The 24,580-nt window shown below is 38.8% G+C and overlaps 1 protein-coding gene across 5 annotated transcripts in view; it reads right to left on the bottom strand.

The window, feature by feature from the left end:
- Positions 1 to 10,294: 10,294 nt before the first annotated feature.
- Positions 10,295 to 24,580, bottom strand: part of cnot2 (CCR4-NOT transcription complex, subunit 2) — a 127,043-nt gene continuing 112,757 nt past the window's right edge. For 4 of the 5 annotated variants that reach the window (XM_055650730.1, XM_055650731.1, XM_055650728.1 and 1 more), the window contains 7 exons: positions 22,507 to 22,627; positions 22,246 to 22,402; positions 20,741 to 20,802; positions 20,581 to 20,630; positions 15,782 to 15,882; positions 15,442 to 15,586; positions 10,295 to 11,427 (listed from right to left, as the gene is read on the bottom strand). In XM_055650730.1, the coding sequence (XP_055506705.1) occupies positions 11,341 to 11,427; positions 15,442 to 15,586; positions 15,782 to 15,882; positions 20,581 to 20,630; positions 20,741 to 20,802; positions 22,246 to 22,402; positions 22,507 to 22,627 (723 nt within the window). In that variant the 3' untranslated portion in view covers positions 10,295 to 11,340. Of the gene's footprint in view, positions 11,428 to 13,356; positions 15,587 to 15,781; positions 15,883 to 20,580; positions 20,631 to 20,740; positions 20,803 to 22,245; positions 22,403 to 22,506; positions 22,628 to 24,580 lie in introns of all 5 variants that reach the window. The other variant, XR_008725056.1, reaches the window with a different exon arrangement.

Below are 24,580 nucleotides of genomic sequence, written 5' to 3'. Positions count from 1 at the left end.
GGAACATATAATGCAAAGATTTAATAATGCTTAGATTTAAAGACGTGTGCCATATTTCCGGACCTTTGTCCTGTAGTCACGTGAGTCTGAAGAAGGGTCTCGGCTCGAAACGTCACCTGCCATTCCCTACACAGATGCTGCCTGACCCGCTGAGTTCCTCCAGTACTTGGTATTTTGCTCAAGATTCCAGTGTCTACAGTGCCCTGTGTCTACAACCTTTCATAAAGCGATGCCGTCCCAGATATAGATCATCGTCTAAAGCAACTGCTTACAACTCCCCAAATACAGCCTCTGAATTCCCCGCGTTGCTCAAATAACATTTTAAAGGAATTGTGGGATAGTAGCATTTTAAGGTCCGCCGCAGCAATTAGTTTGAGTTCAGTCAATCAATCTAGCAGGCCCGAGTAGCCTCCCATCCAGAACCTTGTTTTACAAGTGTTACATCATGTTGTCCGGTTAGAGAGCTTCCACTAAATGGTTCAATTACAACGCCAACTTCAATCACTTAAATCAAGCAGGTACATAAAAATGCTGGAGAAACTCAACGGGTGCAGCAGCATCTATGGAGTGAAGGAAATAGGCAACGTTTCCTATAGGAAACGTTGCCTATTTCCTTCGCTCCCTAGATGTTGCTGCACCCGTTGAGTTTCTCCAGCATTTTTGTGTACCTTCGATTTTCCAGCATCTGCAGTTCCTTCTTAAACACTTAAATCAAGCAACTGTGTAAACCATGTATTCAAAGTTTCTGAAAAAGAACGTGTTTGTAAGAACAGAAAATGCTATAAAAAAAATACACAGCGGGTCAGGCAGCGTCCGTGAAGAGAGAATCGGGGTTCGCGTTTCAAGTCAGTGTTCTTTCGGTCAGATCCTTCTGATAAAAGATCTCGGTCCTAAAACATTAACACGAGATGCTATTGGAACTGTTGAGTATTTCCAAGATTGTCGTAATGTCAGCTGTCCGTAACTGCAGCGTTTTGGTGTCGGGGCGAGCTGGATTGACGATGGAATCACCGGCTTCACTCAAGGACATTTCCCCTCATCACTACTCGAATCCTATAAGCAAGTCGAGCCTCTCCTCCCCCTCCGGTGGTTCAATTCTCTGCGATTACGCCGATTCATGGGAAGCGTTACATCTGCGTTGATACCAAATAAGTTTGCACGTTGAGAAAACTCAAGGCAGATGTTTGTTGCTCTAATCGGTAAAAAATATCTCAAGGGGCCGCGGGACCTGTTATATTTTATGGCTGTATTCTGCGAATCCCAATTTTTTTCCAGAATCTGTAATCTGATTACAGATTTATGCACATCGTGGATTACAATTAGTGACATTTCATATTGTCTAAATTACCAGGCTCCTACATATTTCCTGTAAGATAATTCTGTAAAATATATCAATCGGTTAAAACTGAATTTGCTGTGGGACTGCAGATGTACAGACACAGATCTATTTAGGGCACGAGTTAAAGCCGAGTTTCCAACTCAAAGAAACGTAGAACTCAACGGCTTGAAATCAAGGGCCTGGGCACACAGTCTGCGATGGCCCCATCGGTAGTGATCTCAACTAATAATGCATTCATCCATCACCTTTAACACTGCCCTAGCTAGCCCAATGGAAGAATTATTCAAGGACCAACACAAGGAAGTGCAGATGCTGGGATCTTGTGTAATGCAAAATGTGCTGGAGTAACAGCGGGTAAGACAGCATCTGCGGAGGGAATGGACGGGCGACGACTTGGTTAGAGTCACAGAGTGTGTGGGAACAGAACGTTCGGCCTAATTTGCCCACGCTGGCCAACATGCCCCATCTCCACTGGTCCCATCTACCTGCTTTCGGCTCGTGATAATCCCTCTAAATCTATCCTATCCCTGTACCTGTCAAAATGGTTCTTAAACGTACGGTCTCCTTCCTCAGACGGAATTATTTTAAAAGTTTAGAGGTTGCCACAAGGAAGGAAGATTATCAAAAATCTTGGCCAGAGTTTAATTTTAAGGGAAGCTTCAAAAGGAGACGCGAGAGTTCCAGAGTGTGTGCCTTTTGCAGTTGCACTATTGATGCCGACGGCGGAGATTAAGATTAGGAATACACACGAGGCCAGATTTGGAGGCGCGCTGAGATCTGGGAGGGTGGAGGTGATTCTCTTTGGCTTGTACCAGCACGATTACATTACACCTTCATGTTTCGAAAACTGATCAGGCCATTTCTAATCATCCTTCCAACTATGAGCTAGGTGGAAGGGCAGTGGTGTTTTCTGACGCCTCTGCTCATTTTGCTTATTCACATTTGGCTGGAAGGATTGATATAAACCCAGTGCATCAATCACAGTCTCACACATTGCCAAGGAAACGGGGTCAGGACACAAGCGGGCGGGATTGTTCCTTCAGATCTCTCACCTTCTTTTGAGGATGGCAATCATGCTGTGAAAACCGGTGAAATACAAGCTTACTGTAAACATCTCTCCATCTTCAATCCATGTTGTAATTAATGTAATGAAATCCCTTGCTACTCCACCGAATGAGGACAAAGACTAGGACATGCACTCGTAATAGGAACTAAAACCAATTATATGGCAGTGTAAGAAAAGGGAAGATCAGGACATGACTGACTAATCCATTCCTATATTTTGAACGCTGTATAATTAAACGTTTCTGTATATTTATTCCGATGTACGTGGAGTATGTTCAAACAAAATTAAAGTATCATTACTGAACGATATAGCACAAACACATTAAATGAAACTTGGCAACTTCCATATCGAGCTGGTGGCGCATGTTTACACATTAAAACTCATTTGGTTGAGTCGATTGCTTCAAATGTTTTTAAAAGAAACAGATAGTTTAGAAAACAAGGTATTGTACTGTACTCCAGCTTAGTTTAACTATATCATCACCGACTTCAAACTATAGCTCTATTGGAAGAATGTTCTTATACCTACAGCGGGTGGTATGTGGTCTCAGATAAACAAAGCGCTATTCTTCTTTGAAAACTGCTCCAAATGTTCCCTCATATAGCAAATGTGCAATGCGGCGACACGGCATCACTGTGGCAGAGGCAATTGAGAATGGGCGATGTTTGCTGGCCTTACCAGCTGGCGTCCTGTAAATGAAAACTTCCAAATGTACATCTTGACGAGCAGGATTGTTAGATCAGTGATGTCTAGATCCCAGTGACATCTGCGTCGAGTTAACAATTACATAACGGACCACAGAAGCGTCCTCAAAGTTACCCGCAAAGTCATTGATGATTTGAAAACCATGAAAGGGAAGGCCGCGGAAAACATGTTAAATACTCTCCTCTCTTACTGAAGCATGGAAGAAATAGAACTATGAACCCGTGAAAACTACATTTGGAGGTGAGAAATGGACACGGGAATCTAAACTGCCAACACGACTCAAAAGTAAACCTGATAAGCTGTGGCCAGCATGGACGCGTTGGGCCGAAGGGCCTGTTTCTGTGTTGTGTGGCCCGGAAAAGTAGGCAAAGAATGACTCTCTTCCATTCCTGCCCGTGCAACTGCTACCCTGTGAAGGTGAGAGTGCGCGCACGGCATATATTCTTGCCATCCCACGTGTGCTCCCTCCCGGTGACCACCCAGCGATTCCTGGGTCCTCAACCTTGCAAAACGCATCACAGGACTGTGATGACTGGCAGACAAGGAGCCGAACAGCAAATCATTAAAAAGACGGCAGCTGAAACCGGAACCACTAAAACACAGGAGGCCGATGGGTTTATAAAAACTTGTAGGTGAATCTCACCTTGCTTATAAAATAGAAACCATTGTGATATTTTGTTCGGTACGCCAATGACACTTTAGTAATTGTCATTCATTGTCCAGTGCAAGCAAAGATGCCCTTTAAATGTTGGGCTAATGACAGGTAGTCTAATTGAAACGTACATGACTCTTATTGGGCTTTACCAGATGGTTCCTGTGGTCACGTTTGAGGGGGAGGAGGAGGAGGGGGGTGGGGGTGGTTGGCGAAGAGTTCAAGAACGAGGGATCATAGTCTCAAAATAAACGGTTGGTAATCAGGAGAAAACTCTCCAAAATGAACGAATCGTTGTTCTTCCGTCAAGAGGGTCGAGAGGCTCAGTACTGAACAAGTTCAAGAGATCAATAGATTTCTCATCGGTAATGATTCAATGTATAGTGAGTGGGTAAAGTGAAGGATAAACTATAGAACAGTGGCACTGAGGGAAAAGATTGGCAGTACAGAAATACAGTTGCTAATTGGTGTGTGGCTTTTATTGCTCTTATATTCAACAGTTGCTCTGTAAATTGATAACGCCTTATTAATTCCATGTAAGAAATATTACACCAGTCACAAATGGAACTGAAAATTGAAGTTATCCATTGACCACACACCAATATACAGTGCCATCCATAATGTTTGGGACAAAGACCCATCATTTATTTATTTGTCTCTGTGCTCCACAATTTGAGATTTGTAATAGAAAAAAAAATCACATGTGGTTAAAGTGCACATTGTCAGATTTTAATAAAGGCGATTTTTATACATTTGGGTTTCATCATGTATAAATTACAGCTGTTTATACATAGTCTCCCCCCCTCCCCCCCCCATTTCAGGGCACCATAAATTTCGGGACACAGCAATGTCATGTAAATGAAAGTAATCATGTTTAGTATTTTGTTGCATATCCTTTGCATGCAATGACTGCTTGAAGTTTGTGATTCATGAACATCACCAGTTGCTGGTTGGCTTCTCTGGTGATGCTCTGCCAGACCTATATTATAGGCATCTTTAGCTTATGCTTGTTTTGGGAGCCAGTCCCCTTAAGTTTTCTCTTCAGCATATAAAAGGCATGCTCAATTGAGTTCAGATCAGGTGATTGACTTGGCGACTTAATAATCGACAATTCTTTAGCTTTTAGCCACTACCTTCAGCAGCCATGCATGCCCAGGCCATAACACCCCCACCACCGTGTTTCACAGATGAAGTGGTATGCTTTGGATCTTGGGCAGTTCTTTCTCTCCTCTAGACTTTGCTCTTGCCATCACTGTAAGTTAATCTTCATCTCATCTGTCCACAGGGCCTTTTTCCAGAACTGCGGTTGCTCTTTTAAGTACTTCTTGGCAAACTGTAACCCGGCCATCCTATTTTTGTGGCTAACCAAGTGGTTTGCATCTTGCAGTGTAGCCTCTGTATTTCTGTTCATGAAGTCTTCTGCGGACAGTGAACATTGACAAATCCACACCTGAAGAGTGTTTCTGATCTGTTGGACAGGTGTTTGGGGATTTTTCTTTATTATAGAGAGAATTCTTCTGTCATCAGCTGTGGAGGTCTTCCTTGGCCTGCCAGTCTCTTTGTGATTCGTAAGCTCACCAGTGCTCTCTTTCTTCTTAATGATGTTCCAAACAGTTGATTTTGGTAAGCCTAAGGTATTGGTGATGTCTCTAACAGTTTTATGTTTGTTTCTCAGTCTCATAATGGCTTCTTTGACTTTCATTGGCACAACTTTGGTCCTCATGTTGATAAACAGCAATAAAGGTTTCCAAAGGTGATGGAAAGACTAGGTGCTGATAGCTCTCTCATACCTGCATTAAGGAGGCAATTAAACACATCTGAGCAATTACAAACGCCTGTGAAGCCATGTGTCCCAAACATTATGGTGCCCTGAAATGGGGGGGAGACTATGTATAATCACAGCTGTAATTTCTACATGGTGAAACCAAAATGTATACAAATGGCCTTAATAAAATCTGACAATGTGCACTCTAACCACATGTGATTTTTTTTCAAATTTTGTAGTACAGAGGCAAATAAATAAACGATGGGTCTTTGTCGCATTATGGAAGGCACTGTATGTTCCTCTTCCTGCACCACAGTCCCAAACTATTGGTTGGAAAGAACTGCAGATGATGGTTTAAATCAAAGTTAGATACAAAATGCTGGAGTAACTCAGCGGGACAGGCAGCATCTCTATAGACAAGGAACAGGTGACGTTTCGGGTCGAGACCTTTCTTCAGATTGATGTGAAGTGTGAAGAAGGGTCTCGACCCGAAACATCAACCACAGTTACTCCAGCATTTTGTGCCCAAACTTTTGAATTTCAGTTAAAACTACTTTCCATTTCTGATTTCAGAACAGGGAAATCGTGGCTCTAACCACAACATTCATTTCATTTTTATATATAAAATCCTTAAATGATGTAACATTTGATTTTTAGTTGGTATGGGAATCTGGGTGACCTAGATTTATTTTCAGTGCACATCAAGGCAGACACTAAATGATCAAGCAGAACTAAATATAGAAACTACCATATTTGAGTGAAGTGGGACCTTGAATTTAAAAAATAATTAGTCATGGTTTTGGTACTAAATGAAAACATGAGAGAGAAACCACTTCACAGGCTGAAAGGTTCCAAGTTTCCATTTGTTATTTATAGTTTGGACTAGATTCAGACAGGTCAGAGGGGAGTGGTTACTAATATCCTCAGCACACCAGAGTTGGTGGAAGAATGAAGAGACTGAGATTCCATTTTACAATGACAATTCTGAAAAGGTAAGCCAATAGTTGAGCTTGACTTAAAGCTCACAAGTGGCATCATTTTACTAAATGAGAGACACTGGAAGGACACCAACATCCATGAAGATGGGAATCAAAATCTTAAAAAGAGGCCTGGATCGTATAAGCTTACAATTGTTATAGCGCTTCCAAGAGCATGTCAATAATGTCACACTGATACAAAATATGAACATAATGGCGTCAATATTAGACTGCTAACACTTAGAAGTCCAAATGTTGTAATATCATCTATTTTAATCTGAACTCAATTTCAAAAATTCCCAAGAGTGTTATAGTCATGGTTCAACAAAACCTCAGTGGTATCTTGCATCAACTTCAGTAGTACCTTGCATCAAGCAAGGTCTTCTCTTCTACATTTTCAAGTTTGATCCAAATAAGAGATAATTTGAGAATGTTGCCATAAAATACAATTTGATCATAATCTCATTAATTTTTACAATGCTATTAATCTTTAGCAAAAGCAGACTTCTCAAGTCTGAAGAACGATTCCAACCTGAAACATCCTCTGTCCATTCCCACCAGTCGCTGCCTCACTTGCTGAGTTCCTCCACTTTGGTTTTTACTCATGCGTCCAGCATCTGCAAGTTTCTCCAGTCTGATGACCCGAAACATCACCTGACTATTCCCTCCAAAGACGCTGGCTGACTATCTGAGATACTCCAGCAGTCTGTTTCTTGATCAAATTTCCACCAGTTTCTTGTATCTCCAAGTTATTATCTTGATGTGATTAAGTGGATTTAATTTAGGTCTAACTCATTGCATAAAGTACCAAGTAAAGTATTGACATGGATTAGGCACGTCTGATTAAAATCTTAGCAAGTGGGTTTACTGACAAATTAACAAATGATTGCATTGTTCTGTGATGAAGCTAGATACAACAAAATTACCATCTTTTGGTTTAGATGTTAAATAGAGAACTAATTCGTTCATTTCTAATGGATATAATCACATGCCGTCATTTATAAAAGAGCAGAGTTCTCTTGGGGTATCCTCGCTAATATTTATCTTGTGGCCAAAATCAAAGTTAGTTAGTATTATCTTGCTGCTAATAGGACAATGCATAAATTGCCTGTTGTAGTGTTTCCAATTCAATAACACTGCTTTGTTCAAAAATACTATTTAGCTGCAAAGTGCCTTGGGATGTCATGAGGTAATTTGACCCGACATAGCTGCAAATTTTTCTTTGCCTATAATGCCACACTAAATGTGAGAGCTAATGAAAGTGAGGTGTAATCTTTTTCCATTCATAAGAACTGTACTTAAATATGTTATTATTAGTGAAAGTTCCATTTACACCAGTCCTACTAACTAGGGTAAATACACGAATAGTTTGCAATTTAATTGGTTTCAGTCTAGCTTACCTTCAATGTTATTAATGCCTGTAATGTTCAACAGCAACATAAAACTGACCACTGGGTTGGGGGGAATGGCAGATTTTTCAGTCATTTAGTTTCCATTTTGATCAAAGAATAGACATGCAGTCATGCAGTCCTGTTGAAAGACCAGAGTAAAATAAATTTGAGTGCTAATAGCCATGATAATGTGATTGATGCAGTAAGCCTGATCACTTCTAAAATGACAAGTTGATCATCTGCACCAGCCATATTACATACTTCAATTGATTCCAATTTTTGTTTTAAATGTCATCACTGGTTTTAGAAATTTAGTTACAAAATTTCAGATTTGTGAAATTTAGAATTTTTGCTAACAAAATAATTTGAGATACTTTCATTTATTTTTAAAGGAACTAACCATTTGGGGCAAAGAAATGCCAAACCATTTTTTAGAAGTATTCTTGCAAGATATCTCAACACTTCATGAAATTAACAGTGTGAATAGTGAAGAGATTTGTTGTGCTCTAGCATCATCTATTGCTAATCAATTGTTCTGACAACAGCAGTTAAGTTATATTTACTGATTGAACAAAATCTGCCACACATTATGTATTATTACAGCTGTGCTTTACAGAGGTATGAATAGCATTTATTGAAAGTCTGACCTACTAAAGTCAATGCTGTGTATGATGCACAATAATTTAAAGCTTAAGGCATTACTTAGATTAAACAATGGTCTTACAAATATCCTTGTTAATTAATCATTAATTTAATTTTCAACATTACTTAGTTGGCACTAACATTGGCACTTAATAGGAAGGACGGTTTTATTTGGGAACCAACTAGACAGTTCCCAGTAAAGGTATTACAATCACTTATGAAAATTTGTGTCTTTAAGATTGGCAAATAGAAAAATCATCTAAGGATAATTAGATTTTTTTTTTAACTGTAGCTGTTGGGAACCATCAGAAATTTCTGGAAACACTAAGCAGGGTAGGCAACGTCTGCCAAAAGAAAAATAGGGTTAACATATCTTTTTTGCATAGATGCTGCCTACCTGGCTGAGTATATAGTTTTGTTAGGTTTAAGTATAATTAGAAGAATTCAAATTTCTTCAAGCTGTCTGAAATGTTTAACAGCAGTTGTTAAAATGTTAAATTAATTCTAATAAAATGCTAAACCACTAGTTTACATATTGAATTTCTAACTATCTACGTCCTGGCCAAAATGTGTTTTTAAATTGGGTGTAACCCATTTTCTTTAAAATAATCTCAAAACTTAAATTCGATGCTTGCAAGTGAATTAATATCAGTTTTTATTTGGGTAAATATATTTAACCCATTTAACTTTATGCAAAAGTTTTCACTTGAGGTTTACATCTGCACCAATTTTAGATTTGACAAAATCCTGGTATTTTGCAGGAAGGAAAAAAAGAGCTGGAGAAAACACACCAAATGTTTAATACGCACTTCTGCGTATACACATTTTCTGAGGAATTCAAAGCCATTGATTGTACAACTCAAAAACAGGCCCTTTAGCTCATTATCTCCATATTGACCTTATTGTCTTTTGGCCTTACCTACGCTAAAATGGTAGGTAGACAAAAATGCTGGAGAAACTCAGCGAGTGAGGCAGCATCTATGGAGTGAAGGAATAGGCAACTTTTCGGGTCAAGACCATTCTTCAGACTGATGTCGGGGGGGGGGGGGGGGGGGGGGGGGGGGGGGGGGTGGGCAGGAAAAAAGAAAGGAAGAGGAGGAGACAGAAGGCTTGTGGGAGAGCTGGGAAGGGAAGGGTCTCAACCCGAAACGTTGCCTATTCCTTCTCTCCATAGATGCTGCCTCACCCGCTGAGTTTCTCCAGCATTTTTGTCTAACTTCAATTTTTCCAGCATCTGCAGCTCTTTCTTATACACATTAAATGGCAAATCTGTTTTAACTTTTATTGAACTGATAGGATTCAGTTACGCACAAAGTAAACCATGTGGTAGACAGATCTTGGGCTCAATTCTGATCCTTTACCTTATTACAACTATAATTTTTGCAGAATAGGCAATATTTAATAAACATTTAAATTATTTAGTAATTTTACACCTTTAATGTTGTATTTTATGTCCTTTATCTAGTTTATATGCACTGAAAGATTAAGAGCTATATTTTTGACATAAAACTATTTGGATGAAGTGACTGCTTGTTCTTTCCAACTTAAGTCAAAGATAATGAACACTCATTTAAAGTTATAAATAACACATGGATGATAGGATTCAGAATAAAATCAAAACTTACCTGTAATAATCTAGTCCACATAATGTTTGAGAACAGGCTTCACATGGACGTTCCAACAAATACTTCAAAACTTTTCAACGCTACAAATTTAAAGATACAGTTTGCAAATTCAAATTAAAGGCAACACTGCAATTAGGACAGCTTTTCTACTTTATTACAAAGAGAAGAAGCTTTAATGTGGTCAGAAAATACAAGATTGATTTTTTTTAATTATTTTTTTCCTATGAAATGCTGCTGTTCAACCAGCCATTGTGAATTGTCTCAGTTCACTTCCTGAAGTCCCATCATGTTCAATTGGGTATGGATGTCCTTGGCTGCTGAAAATCTGGCCCTTAAGTGCACAGGGCGACACAGCGGTCCCCTGCTCAGCAGTTCCCGAAATGTCCTGTTTTCATGTATTGCATCCATGCACACCTCCGAAAAATGAGGTACAGCAGGGCAAATATTTTCCAAAATAGATGTCATATATATAATATATACACATTCGTACATACATATCTTTATTCATGTGATGTCCAAAAATTAAAAAAATGTACACTTTTATTACAAAATTGTAACAAAGACTGGACAGTGTTTTGCTCATTCTGGAAAGATGAAGCCCAGTGATACACAACCGTGGAAAATGTCCAGAGGTCGTGGCAATAACGTTCACTTAGACAGTCAAATGTTCTTGCATTTAACTTGACAGAAATGCCATTCAAAAACATTAGGGGAAAGTAAAATGAACAAATCAAACGCAGGCTGCTTATCTTTCCAAATGAAATACAAGAGGATCTTCACATAAAAATGCACTACACATTTTTTTTTATTACCAGTTATGCTACAATGAACAATGCAAACTTTTTAAATTTTTACACTTTGGAAATTTAGCAATGAAAGTATTGTCGGTCCACTTGCCCTTTAGCAGAACAGTCTGCTGATAGGCTGAAAAAGTTATTTTTGTGTCTTTTTTTAAACATACCCTGCTCAAAATAATTAAAAAAACAGAAAAAAAAAATACAAATTCAGTTGTGTTGGGCAGCACATAATTACTAAGGCAGGACTTCAAAATGTCAATCCATCCACATGAGCCAATTGCCAGATCCTCAAAGAATAAAAACCAGGATGCCTGAGCCACTTCGGTTTCTGCAGTTTGAGTATTGTGCTGAGACAGCCATACCCTATGAACAGTTAAGTCTTTAGAAGGCTTGCTGAGCAGGGTTGTAGTTCAAAGATGACGGAAGATGAGGTCTTTCCTCTAGTTTGTCGTACTCCAGATGGAACTCCTGAAATCCCAAACAGAACAAGTCAGTTATTAACAAACTTTCATTTGAAAGCAACACAAGACACTTGATGACATCTAAGGTTGTAGATAGTGCATGTTCGCAGATTAGACACCTCAGAATTTGCACTTTACAAATGTTTTTAAGGAAAGATACTTCCCAAAGTTCTTCAGAAAATGTAGACAAAGATAAGGAAGTGATTACATTACAAACTGAATACACTTCTAAAATATTTCAGTGCCTCTAACTTGCTATGAAACATCCATTAGTTAAGAAACCTCATAGAAATATGTTTATTAGTGATAGATGAACACCAGGTCAAAATTATGGCTTGGAAGCACAAAGAGTCAGAGAGATTCTGGAAAAAGTTCCAAAGAGTAGAGTTGATGTGGCTTCAGTCTCTCCAACGAATTGTGGGATGAAAATGTAGGCGCAATAGAGGGTTTACACAAAAGAAAGAGATGGCACAGTTTAGTGCAAGGTCAAACACGTATTTACATACAAAAAAACATTGATATAAACGATGAGAGCGAGAGAGAGCACACACAACTACACATCACAAACTCTACACTTCTTCATTGGTGAAGTTGAGGCCATCGGCACTGTATTAAAAATGATCATAACTGGTTCTCACAAAGGTTTTAGCGATGTGGAACATATACAAAGGCAGAGCTAAACAGTTTTGTTGATCATAGTTTTTGATGGCCAAGATGTCAGGTTTAAAATGCTGTTCAGAGAAGATCTTAATGGTGTTACAAATAGTCTGGATCAGTTGGAGGGAAATGGCTCTGGATGGAAATGGTAAATAGTGAAGGCACAAGAGTTCTGGATAAAAACTAGACACTTGTTTAGATCCCCTAATCTTCAGCTGCAGAAAGGTTGCTGTTGGCCAGGCAGTCAGACAGTAAAAAGGTAGCCTGGGTGTTAAGAAAAAACTGGTAGAGTCAGAATTCACAATCAGCATAGAGGAAGGATCACAGCTCAGTGAATGCACTCTAAAATTGTGGACTGAAGCCAGTGCCCCAACAGATAATCTTCATTAAAATACTACAAAGTGACATTTTTCAGGAGAGATGCAAAATCAGTCTTCCTTCTCAAATGGATAATGAATATCCAGATGAAACTTTATCCTATGCAACCAAAATTGGTGTTTAGGACCCATGGCTGCCACATTTATTAGCATTATGCCATAACTATAAGTCATTTCATTGTCTTAAATACTCTGACGTGGTGAAAGACACAAATGTGCAAGTCACGCAAGAGTTCGGTTTTGTGAAAGTATTCAGGGAGATGCAGCATGCTAATAAAATAGAAGGGTATATTGGATAGATTGGGGCACTAAATGTGAGGGATTGCGGGGAAAGATACCACTGGGACAGAAAGGAATGCAGCTAAGCATGAATAATTTTAATGCCACTGGATGATAGTGAGGCATTTGGAGGATGCCATGGTCCACCATAATTAAGATGAAAAGTAATACAGCATTTTAACGTTTTAAGAAAATGACAAATGCATTTAGTGTCTTCTGCATCTCAAAGGCATCACATAAATATATAAGAGAACATCAACAGTTCCATCATAACAAGTAGGTATTATCCTACATGGAGCAAAAATGTAAGTATTTGGATTTTAAAAGAAAAATGGAGCACAGTATGTGTAAAAAATATAATTGAAAAGTTATATCATATTAATATGTGTTTTAAACTTTATTTTAGAGTGACCATAGGGAAGGATGCTTTAGAACATAGCCAAAACACAATGAAATGGAATAAGGATCAGTAATTAGAGAGGTGGATTGATATTACCACATAATTCTTTGAAGAAGCAATCTGACTAGCTTCAAGAATGGCTTGCACGATCTCTTCAATCTGGTTACAATTCCATAAAAAATTCATTTAACCACACCTTCAGTAATATCTGAAGTGAACCTACTTGATGGGAATCTGGAACTTCTTCAAAATCAGATCATCTAAAAGGGAAAAACTTGTGATTTCAGTGAGTTTTCTCTTTTGTCAACAATGCACACCTTCAAAGTCAGGCAATCAATGCACACTGTTAGAAATTAGTCGGGCCTTTGCAAATCCTACAATATATGTCACTGGAATTGACTTGTCAAAATGCTGCTCATATCAGAGGTGATGCATTTAATATATACAAATGTCAGAAAAGAGCATCTTGTTTTACTTAAAATCTATTTTAAGACATTACAGATTTTAATTTGCAAAAAGAAAATACAGTGATTTACTTTAATGCTAAAGAAAACAAAGTAATCAAAATATCCTATCAATTAAAACCAACAGATACCTTTTTGGTGTACAAACAATTATTAAGGAAACATGCAGTTACAATATAGGCTTGTGTCCCTCATTTGGGGCAGCAAAGGTTTGTGGTATGTAAATACATTCACAAGTGACCTGTGACAGGTTATTCTGTTACCTGGTATATTGAAAGTTAAGTGTTGAGCTTACGACTTCAAAACTTCACAAATGAAATTTTGCATCAGTCACAATTACATAGCTATTAGTCCTTTATTGAACCATTGAGATATTTTCATCTCAAAGAGCTTGTTTCTGGGTGATTGATGTTATATTGCACCTCTTGAACTGCACAGATGCTGAATATGTGACACCTTACCATTGAATTGCTCTTTGTCCATTGTTAGAAGCTGCATTGAAACTTTGTGAAGTTTGCTGTAAAGTGTCTCAGTTTCCAATGGGTAAAAACAAACTGAAATCAGGCAGTAGTTATAATGAATACACGTAAATTCTACTTTGTTTACGGGGATTGTCCTGTATTTTTAATGTTTCGGGATTTGATCTGCGATTCCATCCAGTTTAAAAAAAAAATCTAATCTACAGGCCATGATTAAGGCCTAACTAAATCATATTTTAGGTAAAATATTCATTATTTTAGTAAATGATAAACTACCCCTGACAAACACGAAGTGCAATGCTTGCTACATATCATTTAGGAGGCTTCAAAACATGCCTTCACAAAGTCCACGTAAGTAACTTCTTTTCTGATTACCTCTTCGTGCGCTGTTGATGAGTTCTCTTTTGGCTCCCAGGTTGATCAGCCTTTTGAATGTCAGTTCAATTACCATATCCTACATTGGCCTACTTCCTCCAACTGACAACAAATAAGTGTTGCAATATTCAAGATCCAGATTGGCTAAAGTAACCCCCAAGGGCCTTTCGGGCAGGAAACTGGATTCAGATTTAAGACCCTAGGAAAATGCAGGGTCAGAAAAGACTATGCACGTGTTCAGTTTTGCTGATTTGCCCAGTCCTTATTAAGAACTTTAAATATATTTCGGCTCAATAGAAATAAAAAGATAGAACAACCACAAAAACAACGATACAACACAATTTACAGCCTATAATAAAATGTAAAAATGTCCATGTAGTTAATATTAAATTAAATTGTAAATGACTCCAAAACATTAAGCATAAAAGAAAAGATTAAAATAAAAAGTGAGGGGGATTGAAACTGGAAGATTGTTTTTTTTTCTGAAATTTAAATGTAACATTATAAACATTAACATTTCAGTTAATATTACAAATAGATTTACTAAGGACAACTGATTATATGTGCTGTAGAGTGCAAATGGATACAGAGAAAGTGCAATAAAATGGGCTAAAACTTGAAGAATATTAAAGGTATAATGAGCCAAATCCTATTATGTTGTACATTTCATTCTTCTTCAGTTCACGAGTTGAAATCTTCAAAGGTAGCCTAGAGTCCACAGAACTTGCTACAATATCTAGCAGTTTCATGGGTTAAAACATGAGCACACAAATCTAGGCTATTTCAGCTGACTTTATTATAGAGAACCACAGCTCAGATTTGCTGGTCAGAAAGGAAATACACAAGATTACATACAAAATCATTTGTTTCCAGCAAACAGATAATGCTTAATCCCCAGTAAAGAAACATTATTAATAATTCACCTGACTCCTATACAATAGGCCAGTAATTTTCACATTATATAAAATCAATTAGTACATCAGCTCTTACTTTAGCAACCTTTCTCCAGTTAAGACAGTCAAAGAAATAGTATGTCCCCCTTTCATAGGTGTTGGTCTTTACTGTTGGCTCCATTCCTGGGGCCCTGGTGATCCAGACTCGCTCTTCTTTGTGGTACCTCCAGTCTCGGTTAAATCTAGCATTTATAATATGATAAAAGACATTTATGAGTATTAATCACATTAAATCTACCCAATCAATAGATTCAAAGTGGCTAATTGTTTTACAAAGAACTAATAAAATAATGAAGTAGAATCATCAGATTTTAACATGCAAATTGACTAAATTTTTTAAATCAAACTAAACGCGTTATACAATGAAAAGGACATACAACTCTACGGCTGCAAGTAACTGTAAGACATCTCCTCCATTCATGTAGTACAAATAGAAAAGGAGGTCTTCTCCATAGCGGGCAAGTTTTATTGCAGCAAGCTGTGAAGAAATGATTACATCAGTTTTATTTTCAAATAAACAAGTTATATTTTATGCATAAATTACACAAACACAATAATTTCCACCACAGATGTACAATTATCAGCAAAAGTACATACATAATCATATATTCACACTCTGATAATGTCAATATAACTAAAGCCTCAAACGATATGGTATGAACATTACATTTTTCAGTTTTAGTCAACTCATACATTTTGTAATGTTCCCATTCCCACCAGTCCACCCAACATCTCTCACGCTTTGTTCACCTTTTCCATTCCTCCCCCTCTCATTAGCAAGGCTCATTTTGCACCTGACCTGGGTTTCTTCTCCATAGGTTCACCTTTATTATCCCAATGCCATTCTCCTCGACAATCTGGCTCCATCTGCTCATCATTCCCGCCCTCCCCTTTCTGTGTATCACTTACCAGCCTCTATCTCAACACCCCACAGCCTCACTCATATGGTTCCACCTATCACCTAGCCATCGGTCTCATCCCTCCCTTTCATTTCGATATACTGGCTACCTTCCTTCTACATGTTCAGTCTTGATGTATTATCGTGACCTGAAATGTCAAGCATCCTTTTTCCTTCATGGATGCTGCTTGACCTGCTGAGCATTTCCAGGCTTTTTCTGTTCCAATTTCTAGCACCTCTGCTATCAAACGTAAGACCAAAAACAAAATATAATCACTAGTGCAAGGATATGTATTTGTATATTAAACCTCTTATTGAAAGACATCCTGAGTCTACATCAGTAGCTCCTACATTTATGTTTTTGTCACACTTTAGTGATGTTTCCATTTTATAAGTGGCTTGCAAAAGTTTTCATACCCCTTGAACTTTTCCACATTTTGTCACGTTACAACCACAAACGTAAATGTATTTGATTGGGATTTTATGTGATAGACCAACACAAAGTGGTGCATAATTGTGAAGTGGAAGGAAAATGATACATGGTTTTCAAATTTTTTTACAAATAAAAAACTGAAAAGTGTGGCATGCAAAAGTATTCAGCCCCCCCTGAGTCAATACTTTGTAGAACCACCTTTTGCTGCAATTACAGCTGCAAGTCTTTTGGGGTATGTCTCTACCAGCTTTGTACATCTAGAGACTGAAATTTTTGCCCATTCTTCTTTACAAAATAGCTCAAGCTCAGTCAGATTGGATGGAGAGCGTCTGTGAACAGCAATTTTCAAGTCTTGCCAGAGATTCTCAATTGGATTTAGGTCTGGACTTTGACTGGGCCATTCTAACACATGAATATGCTTTGATCTAAACCATTCCATTGTAGCTCTGGCTGTATGTTTAGGGTTGTTGTCCTGCTGGAAGGTGAACCTCCGCCCCAGTCTCAAGTCTTTTGCAGACTCTAACAGGTTTTCTTCCAAGATTGCCCTGTATTTGGCTCCATCCATCTTCCCATCAACTCTGACCAGCTTCCCTGTCCCTGCTGAAGAAAAGCATCCCCACAGCATGATGCCACCACCACCATGTTTCACAGTGGGGATGTTGTGTTCAGGGCGATGTGCAGTGTTAGTTTTCCGCCACACATAGCATTTTGCATTTAGGCCAAAAACTTCAATTTTGGTCTCATCTGACCAGAGCACCTTCCCCCACATGGCTTGTGGCAAACTGCAAACGGGACTTCTTATGGCTTTTTTTCAACAAAGCTTTCTTCTTGCCACTCTTCCATAAAGGTCCGATTTGTGGAGTGCACGACTAATAGTTGTCCTGTGGACAGATTCTCCCACCTGAGCTGTGGATCTCTGCAGCTCCTCCAGAGTTACCATGGGCCTCTTGGCTGCTCCTCTGATCAATGCTCTCCTTGCCCGGCCTGTCAGTTTAGGTGGACAGCCATGTCTTGGTAAGTTTGCAGTTGTGCCATATTCTTTCCATTTTCGGATGATGGATTGAACAGTGCTCCGTGAGATGTTCAAAGCTTGGGATTTTTTTTATAACCTAACCCTGCTTTAAACTTCTCCACAACTTTATCCCTGACCTGTCTGGTGTGTTCCTTGGGCTTCATGATGCTGTTTGTTCACTAATGTTCTCTAACAAACCTCTGAGGCCTTCACAGAACAGCTGTATTGATACTGAGATTAGATTACATACAAGTGGACTCTATTTACTAATTAGGTGACTTCTGAAGGCAATTGGTTGCACTGGATTTTATTTAGGGGTATCAGAGTAATACTTTTGCACGCCACACTTTTCAGTTTTTTACTTGTAAAAAAATTTGAAAACCATAATTTTCCTTCCACTTCACAATTATGCGCCACTTTGCGTTGGTCTATCACATAAAATCCCAATAAAATACATTTACGTTTGTGGTTGTAACGTGACAAAATGTGGAAAAGTTCAAGGGGTATGAATACTTTTGCAAGCCACTGTATTACCACATTGCAATGATTCAACAATACTTTATTGTCACGTGTACCTAGGTACAGTGAAATGCTTTGTTTTGCATACAACCTGGTAATATCATAGAGCAGATGTCACCTAGGCAGTACACAAGTATCGTCGCGTATCTGGCGCCAACAAAGTTACAAAAGTTCACCGAACATTTCTATCTACTGCCTCTTCCTTCATTAAACTAGCTCCATCCACCTCCTTCAAAACTAACTGTTGGACAAAGCTATCATTCAATCTTCCTTATACATGCAAAAATTCTCTTTAAACCTAATTTAACAATTTAAATCATCTTATGCCATGAAAAAGTGTCTTGGATCATTTTCTTGCATCAATGCCACATACTATATGAACCAATATTGTACCGTATGTGTCCTGTGTGGTAATTTGCACTGGCTGCCTCCTAGCTTTGAAGAAACTTTAAAAAAAAATACTACAATCAAATATCTTTAATATCAAGGGGGGTAATTAGCGTGAGTGCGGGGTGGGATAGTTAGTGTGTGTGACGCTGCATGCCGCCTCCCCCCACCACACAACCGCACGTTGGGGGAACAGACCCAACGGGTCTGCACTTGGTCTAGTACATTATATATTCAAGAGATGTGTTACTGATAATGCTACAGTGCTGAGGTCCTGGTTGAGAGCTCAGCCTCCACTGGCACTTCTGCAGCAACAAAGTGGTTAAGGTGGTTCCCTTTATCGTATGGTTCATGTGCAGTTGCTTTCTGTGGGATGATGTAGGGTGGGCAGGATGAGTGGTGCAGCCACTCAGTGCTGAGATGCGGTCCTTGGGCTGCATTATGGCTTGCACTTCAACTGCGGGCATTGCTGTGGACAGGAAGCAATGCCTGCACATCTCCTCGTATTGACAGATAGCCTGGTTCCTACTATCCTCATCACCTGCCTCACCTTGTTTGGTTGTACAGGTCTTCCAGTCCAGAGATTTCTCAACAACATAATGCTAAACCTTGGATTTTGAACGCTGAATGATTGCATCAGTCACATGAAGATATGGATATGGATGATCTGGTCAAATTGGTGGGAAAATGGCAAATTAATTTAATCAAGGAGAGTGTGAGATTATCTTGGGGAGGTGTACCATGGCATTGGTATTCCTCTAAATGTGTAGATATTAAGGCGGTGTAGAAAAACATAAGGACATTGGAGTTTACTGTTTTTCTTACACTCAGAAGCTGATCCAAATTATTCAGAATGTGGTGCCATTAAGAAGAGGACGGAAAGGAAGAATCAAAGATAGATAACTACTTGGGCACAAAACTCTTGCTGGTAATGCCTTAGCAATAATTTAACATTCTCCCAATGGGAACTACCTCTGAATCATACTTGGTTTTTTTTCTCCATCACAACCATTTTTGTAAATCATACTTTTAAATCTCCTCTAACTTGTAGTTGCGCCCCACTATTAACAGGACATACCACAGTAATTTTTAATACTTCGTCTAGAGCAGCCATGTTTCATCCTCAACAGGCTCAAGTCGCAGAACTTCAACAACCAAAGACAGCAGAACCAGTGTAAAAGGAATAGCAGAAACTCTAAATTCCCTTTCTACCATCTTGACTTGTAGATGAAATCATTATCCCAACATTGTCAATTAGTCAACAATTTGCAGCTTGTTATCATCACTCCATCACCACAACCAGAGAGAGTTCCTCAGGAAGACTAAGAATGGGCAACTAATGAGTTGCCAGCTTCCTGTCAACCCTGAGAGCAAATGAACAAAATACAGCAGTTCCCTTTTTACAAGTAACCAACCATGCACTCAAACACGTTGCTACCAAATGTGCTCTATAGATCCAATTTCCATGTAGAACCTAGCCATGATGATGTTTTTTCTTGTGGGCAGCCAGGAAAATACAAACCTACCACCACCCTCACCCAACATCTATCCACGTGCTTTCAAAATTGGTTGGAGTATTACCACACATTGTTTCATTCCCAGGCCTGGACACTGTAATCAATGTTAGATTATATTCCTTTTGTTGCCATCTGAAGTTAGCTAATGCAACAAAAACCGGAGCTTGAATATTATGACTGCTTGCATAATTCAATTGCATACTGACTGCTCCCTTTGGAGCAAATGGCAACAATATCCATATACCATGAGAGTTTATTCATAAATAAATGCTTCAAGTTAATCCAGTGATACATAATTCACAATTAAGCAGTAGCTTTAACACTTTAACTTCAGCTTTCCGAGATGACAAAAACTGCATTATCTACATTATTTAAGGTGGCTTTTTCTCGCACTTAACAACTACACTCACCTTGTCCCTAATGTGAATGTTTGTTAGATACTCCGATGGAACATGAAAATCTGTGAAAGAAGATGATTGGTGCTCAGTTATTTAATAGCAGAGTAGACTTTTGAAGGAATTAACAGATTAGAGATCCACTGTGTTTTGAATGAAAAGTAGTTATTCTCACCAATATCTTGAGGTCGGCAGGGTGCTGATGCCCAAGGAGATGCAAATTTGGGATAAAGATTTCTGTAAAATACTGACAATTAATCATACAGATTCGTGATCTAACAAAACAGCCATTTGCTGAGTTACTAAATGTGACTGTGTACCCATGTTACAGAAAATATACTTTAACATGTGTTTAAAAAGTACTGCATTCTAATTGAAGAATCAGCAGTTACTCCGGCAGTTGATAGCATCAACACTTAAAAGGGAGCAGTTTAATAGAGAGCTCTTCTTTCCAGCAGCCAAACGTGGATAGCACACCAGCACAGACAATAGAGCTGCTGCCTCACAGTGCTGGAGGCCCAGGTTCAATCCTGACTTTGGGTGGTGTTTGAATGTTCTCCATGTTACCGTGTTGGTTTCCTCGAGGTTCTCCAGTTTCTTCCCCACATCCCAAAGACGTATGGGTTTGTAAATTAATTGGCCTCTCTAAATTGACCCTTGTGTGTAGGGAGTCAATGTGAAAGTGTATCTAACACAGAGCTAGTGTGGTTGATGGTTGGCATGGAATTGGTAGGCCAAAGGGAATGTTTCCAAGTATCTTTCAATCGAGTGTAATATCAAAACAAATTCCAAAAGTATCTATGAACATTTCTAATGTTAACACTTACAAAGATATACATAAACCAGAAATAATATTACTTCTATTTCTGCTTTTAGAAACATTTAAAACAATTTGAAATCAAATGATTAAACAGCACACTCATGATAAACATATAATCAAAATATTGAAGAACTATGAGCATCATAAATATCTCAAACATTTCAAACAGGCTTATAAAACAAATCCCTACATAGTTTAAAAACAATACAAATAAAAAAGATAATTCCGTTTGGAGCAAAATTAATAAAAAACTTCTGGAGGAACACAGTGTTTCCGGTCAATGGAAGAACAATGTTTCCTTTTGTCTCCACGGATGCTGTTTGACTTGTGCTCCAGATTTCAGCATCTGCAGTTTTGTGTGTTCTTTATTCAATTTATTTAGTGCAGAGGTTCAAAAGAACATTCAACTGCATGAAAGGGACCTGAGGAGTTTAAGCTTCTACATCTGAACCTACAGCTTACTCTAGATAACTAGTTTCTATTTGGAATATTGCAGACTTAGTGCATTTGTTAAAATAAGACATTTTCTAATTGCCAGTGATAGTATATAGGATTGACAGTATTATTAGAAATGACAAAAATCAATGTTACTTTTTGCTCTTTTAATGTATTGACCACATCCCACCCCCATCCTCCAAACTCCCAAATATTAGTATCAATTTACTGATTGTAATATAAATTGAAATATACGGTTCTTGCAATTGATTAGCTGAATTGACAACTGGCATTTCTAACTTGTTCTGTAACTTTAAACAGATAGAGACTGTGAGAAAATAGCACATGGTTCCCCATCCACATTAAGTAGCTGTATTGACCTAGAAGTGTGAAGTCGAAAGTAGAAATTTAAGAATGCTACTTACTCTGGAGAGTTTAGATTGAGGCCTAGTGTTGTTAAGTCACTGCCTAATGCGAGATGTACCATTCCAGGATCCGTCTCTGCCGCCCGAATGAATGTTAACAGTCCAATCATTCCAAACTGATCTGTTACCATTCCTGTCGGAATATTAGTGACTCGTCCTGAATAAGAAGGAAAAAAAGTAGCGTAATCTTCCATATTTTAATCTACAATGTATTCCAATTGTTCTAAAGGTTATAATTTTCAAATGTGTAGTTCTTCCCACCATCAGATAACACTTGAATGCCTTTTTTCTGAAGGTTGTTGTTTTGCGTCGTTGAGCTCTTGTCACCAGGGAACTTGGGCCCGTCTGTACTGGATACACTTTTTCCTGGCGTATTCAAGTTCTGTAAATTAAGTATGTAAAAGTAGACTGAATATGGAGCACTGAAGATGATCTGCAAAATTAAAATACTGTGAAATGATATTTACATAGAATTTAGGTTGTAGTACCTTAATACAAGAAATCATTTAAAATCGTATCAAGCAGCTCCTACGTCATAAATATTTTTAAATGTATTCTTGTGATTATGGGCTTCACTGGCAAAGTCAGCATTTGATTGGAAACTAATTTTTTTCAACAGCATAGAGTGAAAAAGAGTATTGTATGTCTTTAAATTCACAGGCAATGATGGAATGGAGTTGGGATTCAAAACCACAATGATGTGCATTGGTAGGGATAATGTTCAAGCCAGCTGCCCAACTATTCTAGGTGGCAGGTTTGGGAATTTCGGTGAAGATGTAAATCCTGGCCAAAATGGAGCAGGAATAAAACAAAGTGTTAAGCCCTGGCAGGATTGTTTTGAGTTCCAGGGTAAAGGTTGCGTTATTCAGTTAGTGAGCTTCCTTCCAGAAGCTTCTCCAAGAAACAATGTATGGGAGACTCTGTAATTGGTTTGGGGAACTATCGATGTGTTGACTATTGATGTGATTAATATGTCTGATTGGATTGTAAAGAGACCACCCCTACTTAGTTCGGCCCCTCAAGGTTCGTGGACCTAAAAAAGGCGTCTCCATCTTAGATCGATGTCGATCTCCTGGAGGAACGCTTGGGACTGCGTGACATTCTGGAGGGTGTCTGGTTGCATAAGGCTGAAGGACTTGGCCAGGCAGAAAAGGATCGAACCCGCGGTGGTTTAGGTATCGTATAGGGGAATTTGCTGTTCAATCTAAAAATAAAGTTTAGTTGTTCCAGTGCTTGACTCAGTTTTTTACTGAACTAGACAAGGGGGGTAAGCTTGAGTAGAGCGTATTTACATTGGGGGCTCGTCCGGGTTGAGCTGTTCCCGATCGCGAGTGCAGAAATCCGCGCCACGGTACGGTTTTTGCATCGGTTTTAACTTCGCTAATCGGAGCAGATCGATCATTCGTGGGCTTGGGAAAGGGTCCCAACGAGATCGTAGCACAGTCTAGCAAGCACTGGGGGCAAAAGTGCCTTTGGGGTTAGAGGCCCTACTAGGGTTGGGTTAAAGGCCCTCTCCTTTGGCCCGTAAAACAGGGTCGTAGTTAGTAGCTGCAGCTGCTGATAAAAACCAAAAAATTATTCCATTCAAAAATAAAAACTAGAGGTTCGAGGCCCTGCCCAGATCGGGTATCCAATTGACAGGATATTTCAAGATGAACTGGGTGTAACAGTGCTAAGACATTGCTGGGGGCGCAGATTGGAAGCGCATTCCAAAAATCGGCATCAACTGCCAGCGTGAAGAGGTTACGCGCTGACAACCAGTGCCAAGCAGGTGGAAAGGAAGAAGCCTTTTTTACAGGGTGACCCTATGTAGATTAAAGTCCACGCATGTTTGAGTTAACTAGATCACTGAAAGGACAGGGGAGGAGCCTCGTAAAGGTATCGGGGACTCTGTGGTTAGAGTATAGATTGGTTGAAAATACTCTAATCAATTCAAGAATTCCATATCCGAACAAAATTTGAATTCGAATTTGCGTACGTCGAGTTACGCAACAAAAAGCGAATTGGTCAGAGCAGAGCGAGTTGCAATTCTTTGATTTAAAGTTACTAATATTCAGAATCTCACACTGAGGTGCTGGACTATAACGTGTGCACATTCCTTATCAGATTAATCCGTGTATTAGAATAAAACTTCGAAGTGTGTATAAAGTTTGTGTAAGATTGATTCCGAATCGTGGCTGATCAACCAGGAGTTCGTATCCCCTCTGATTGATTGTTGATTAGTACCTGATAGCGAAGAGTAACTGAGCAAGGAAAAGTAATTTTTAATAAAGAGTAACCTGACGGGAAAGGTGCCCCCAAGTCTAAGCATTTAGTGTGAGGAAAAAGTACCTAA

This window comes from Leucoraja erinacea, chromosome 19 (genome assembly GCF_028641065.1).
Source record: "Leucoraja erinacea ecotype New England chromosome 19, Leri_hhj_1, whole genome shotgun sequence".
In the NCBI taxonomy this organism is placed as follows: domain Eukaryota; kingdom Metazoa; phylum Chordata; class Chondrichthyes; order Rajiformes; family Rajidae; genus Leucoraja; species Leucoraja erinaceus.
Note: the sequence above shows the minus strand (reverse complement) of the source record. Positions and strands in the feature narration are given on the sequence as shown.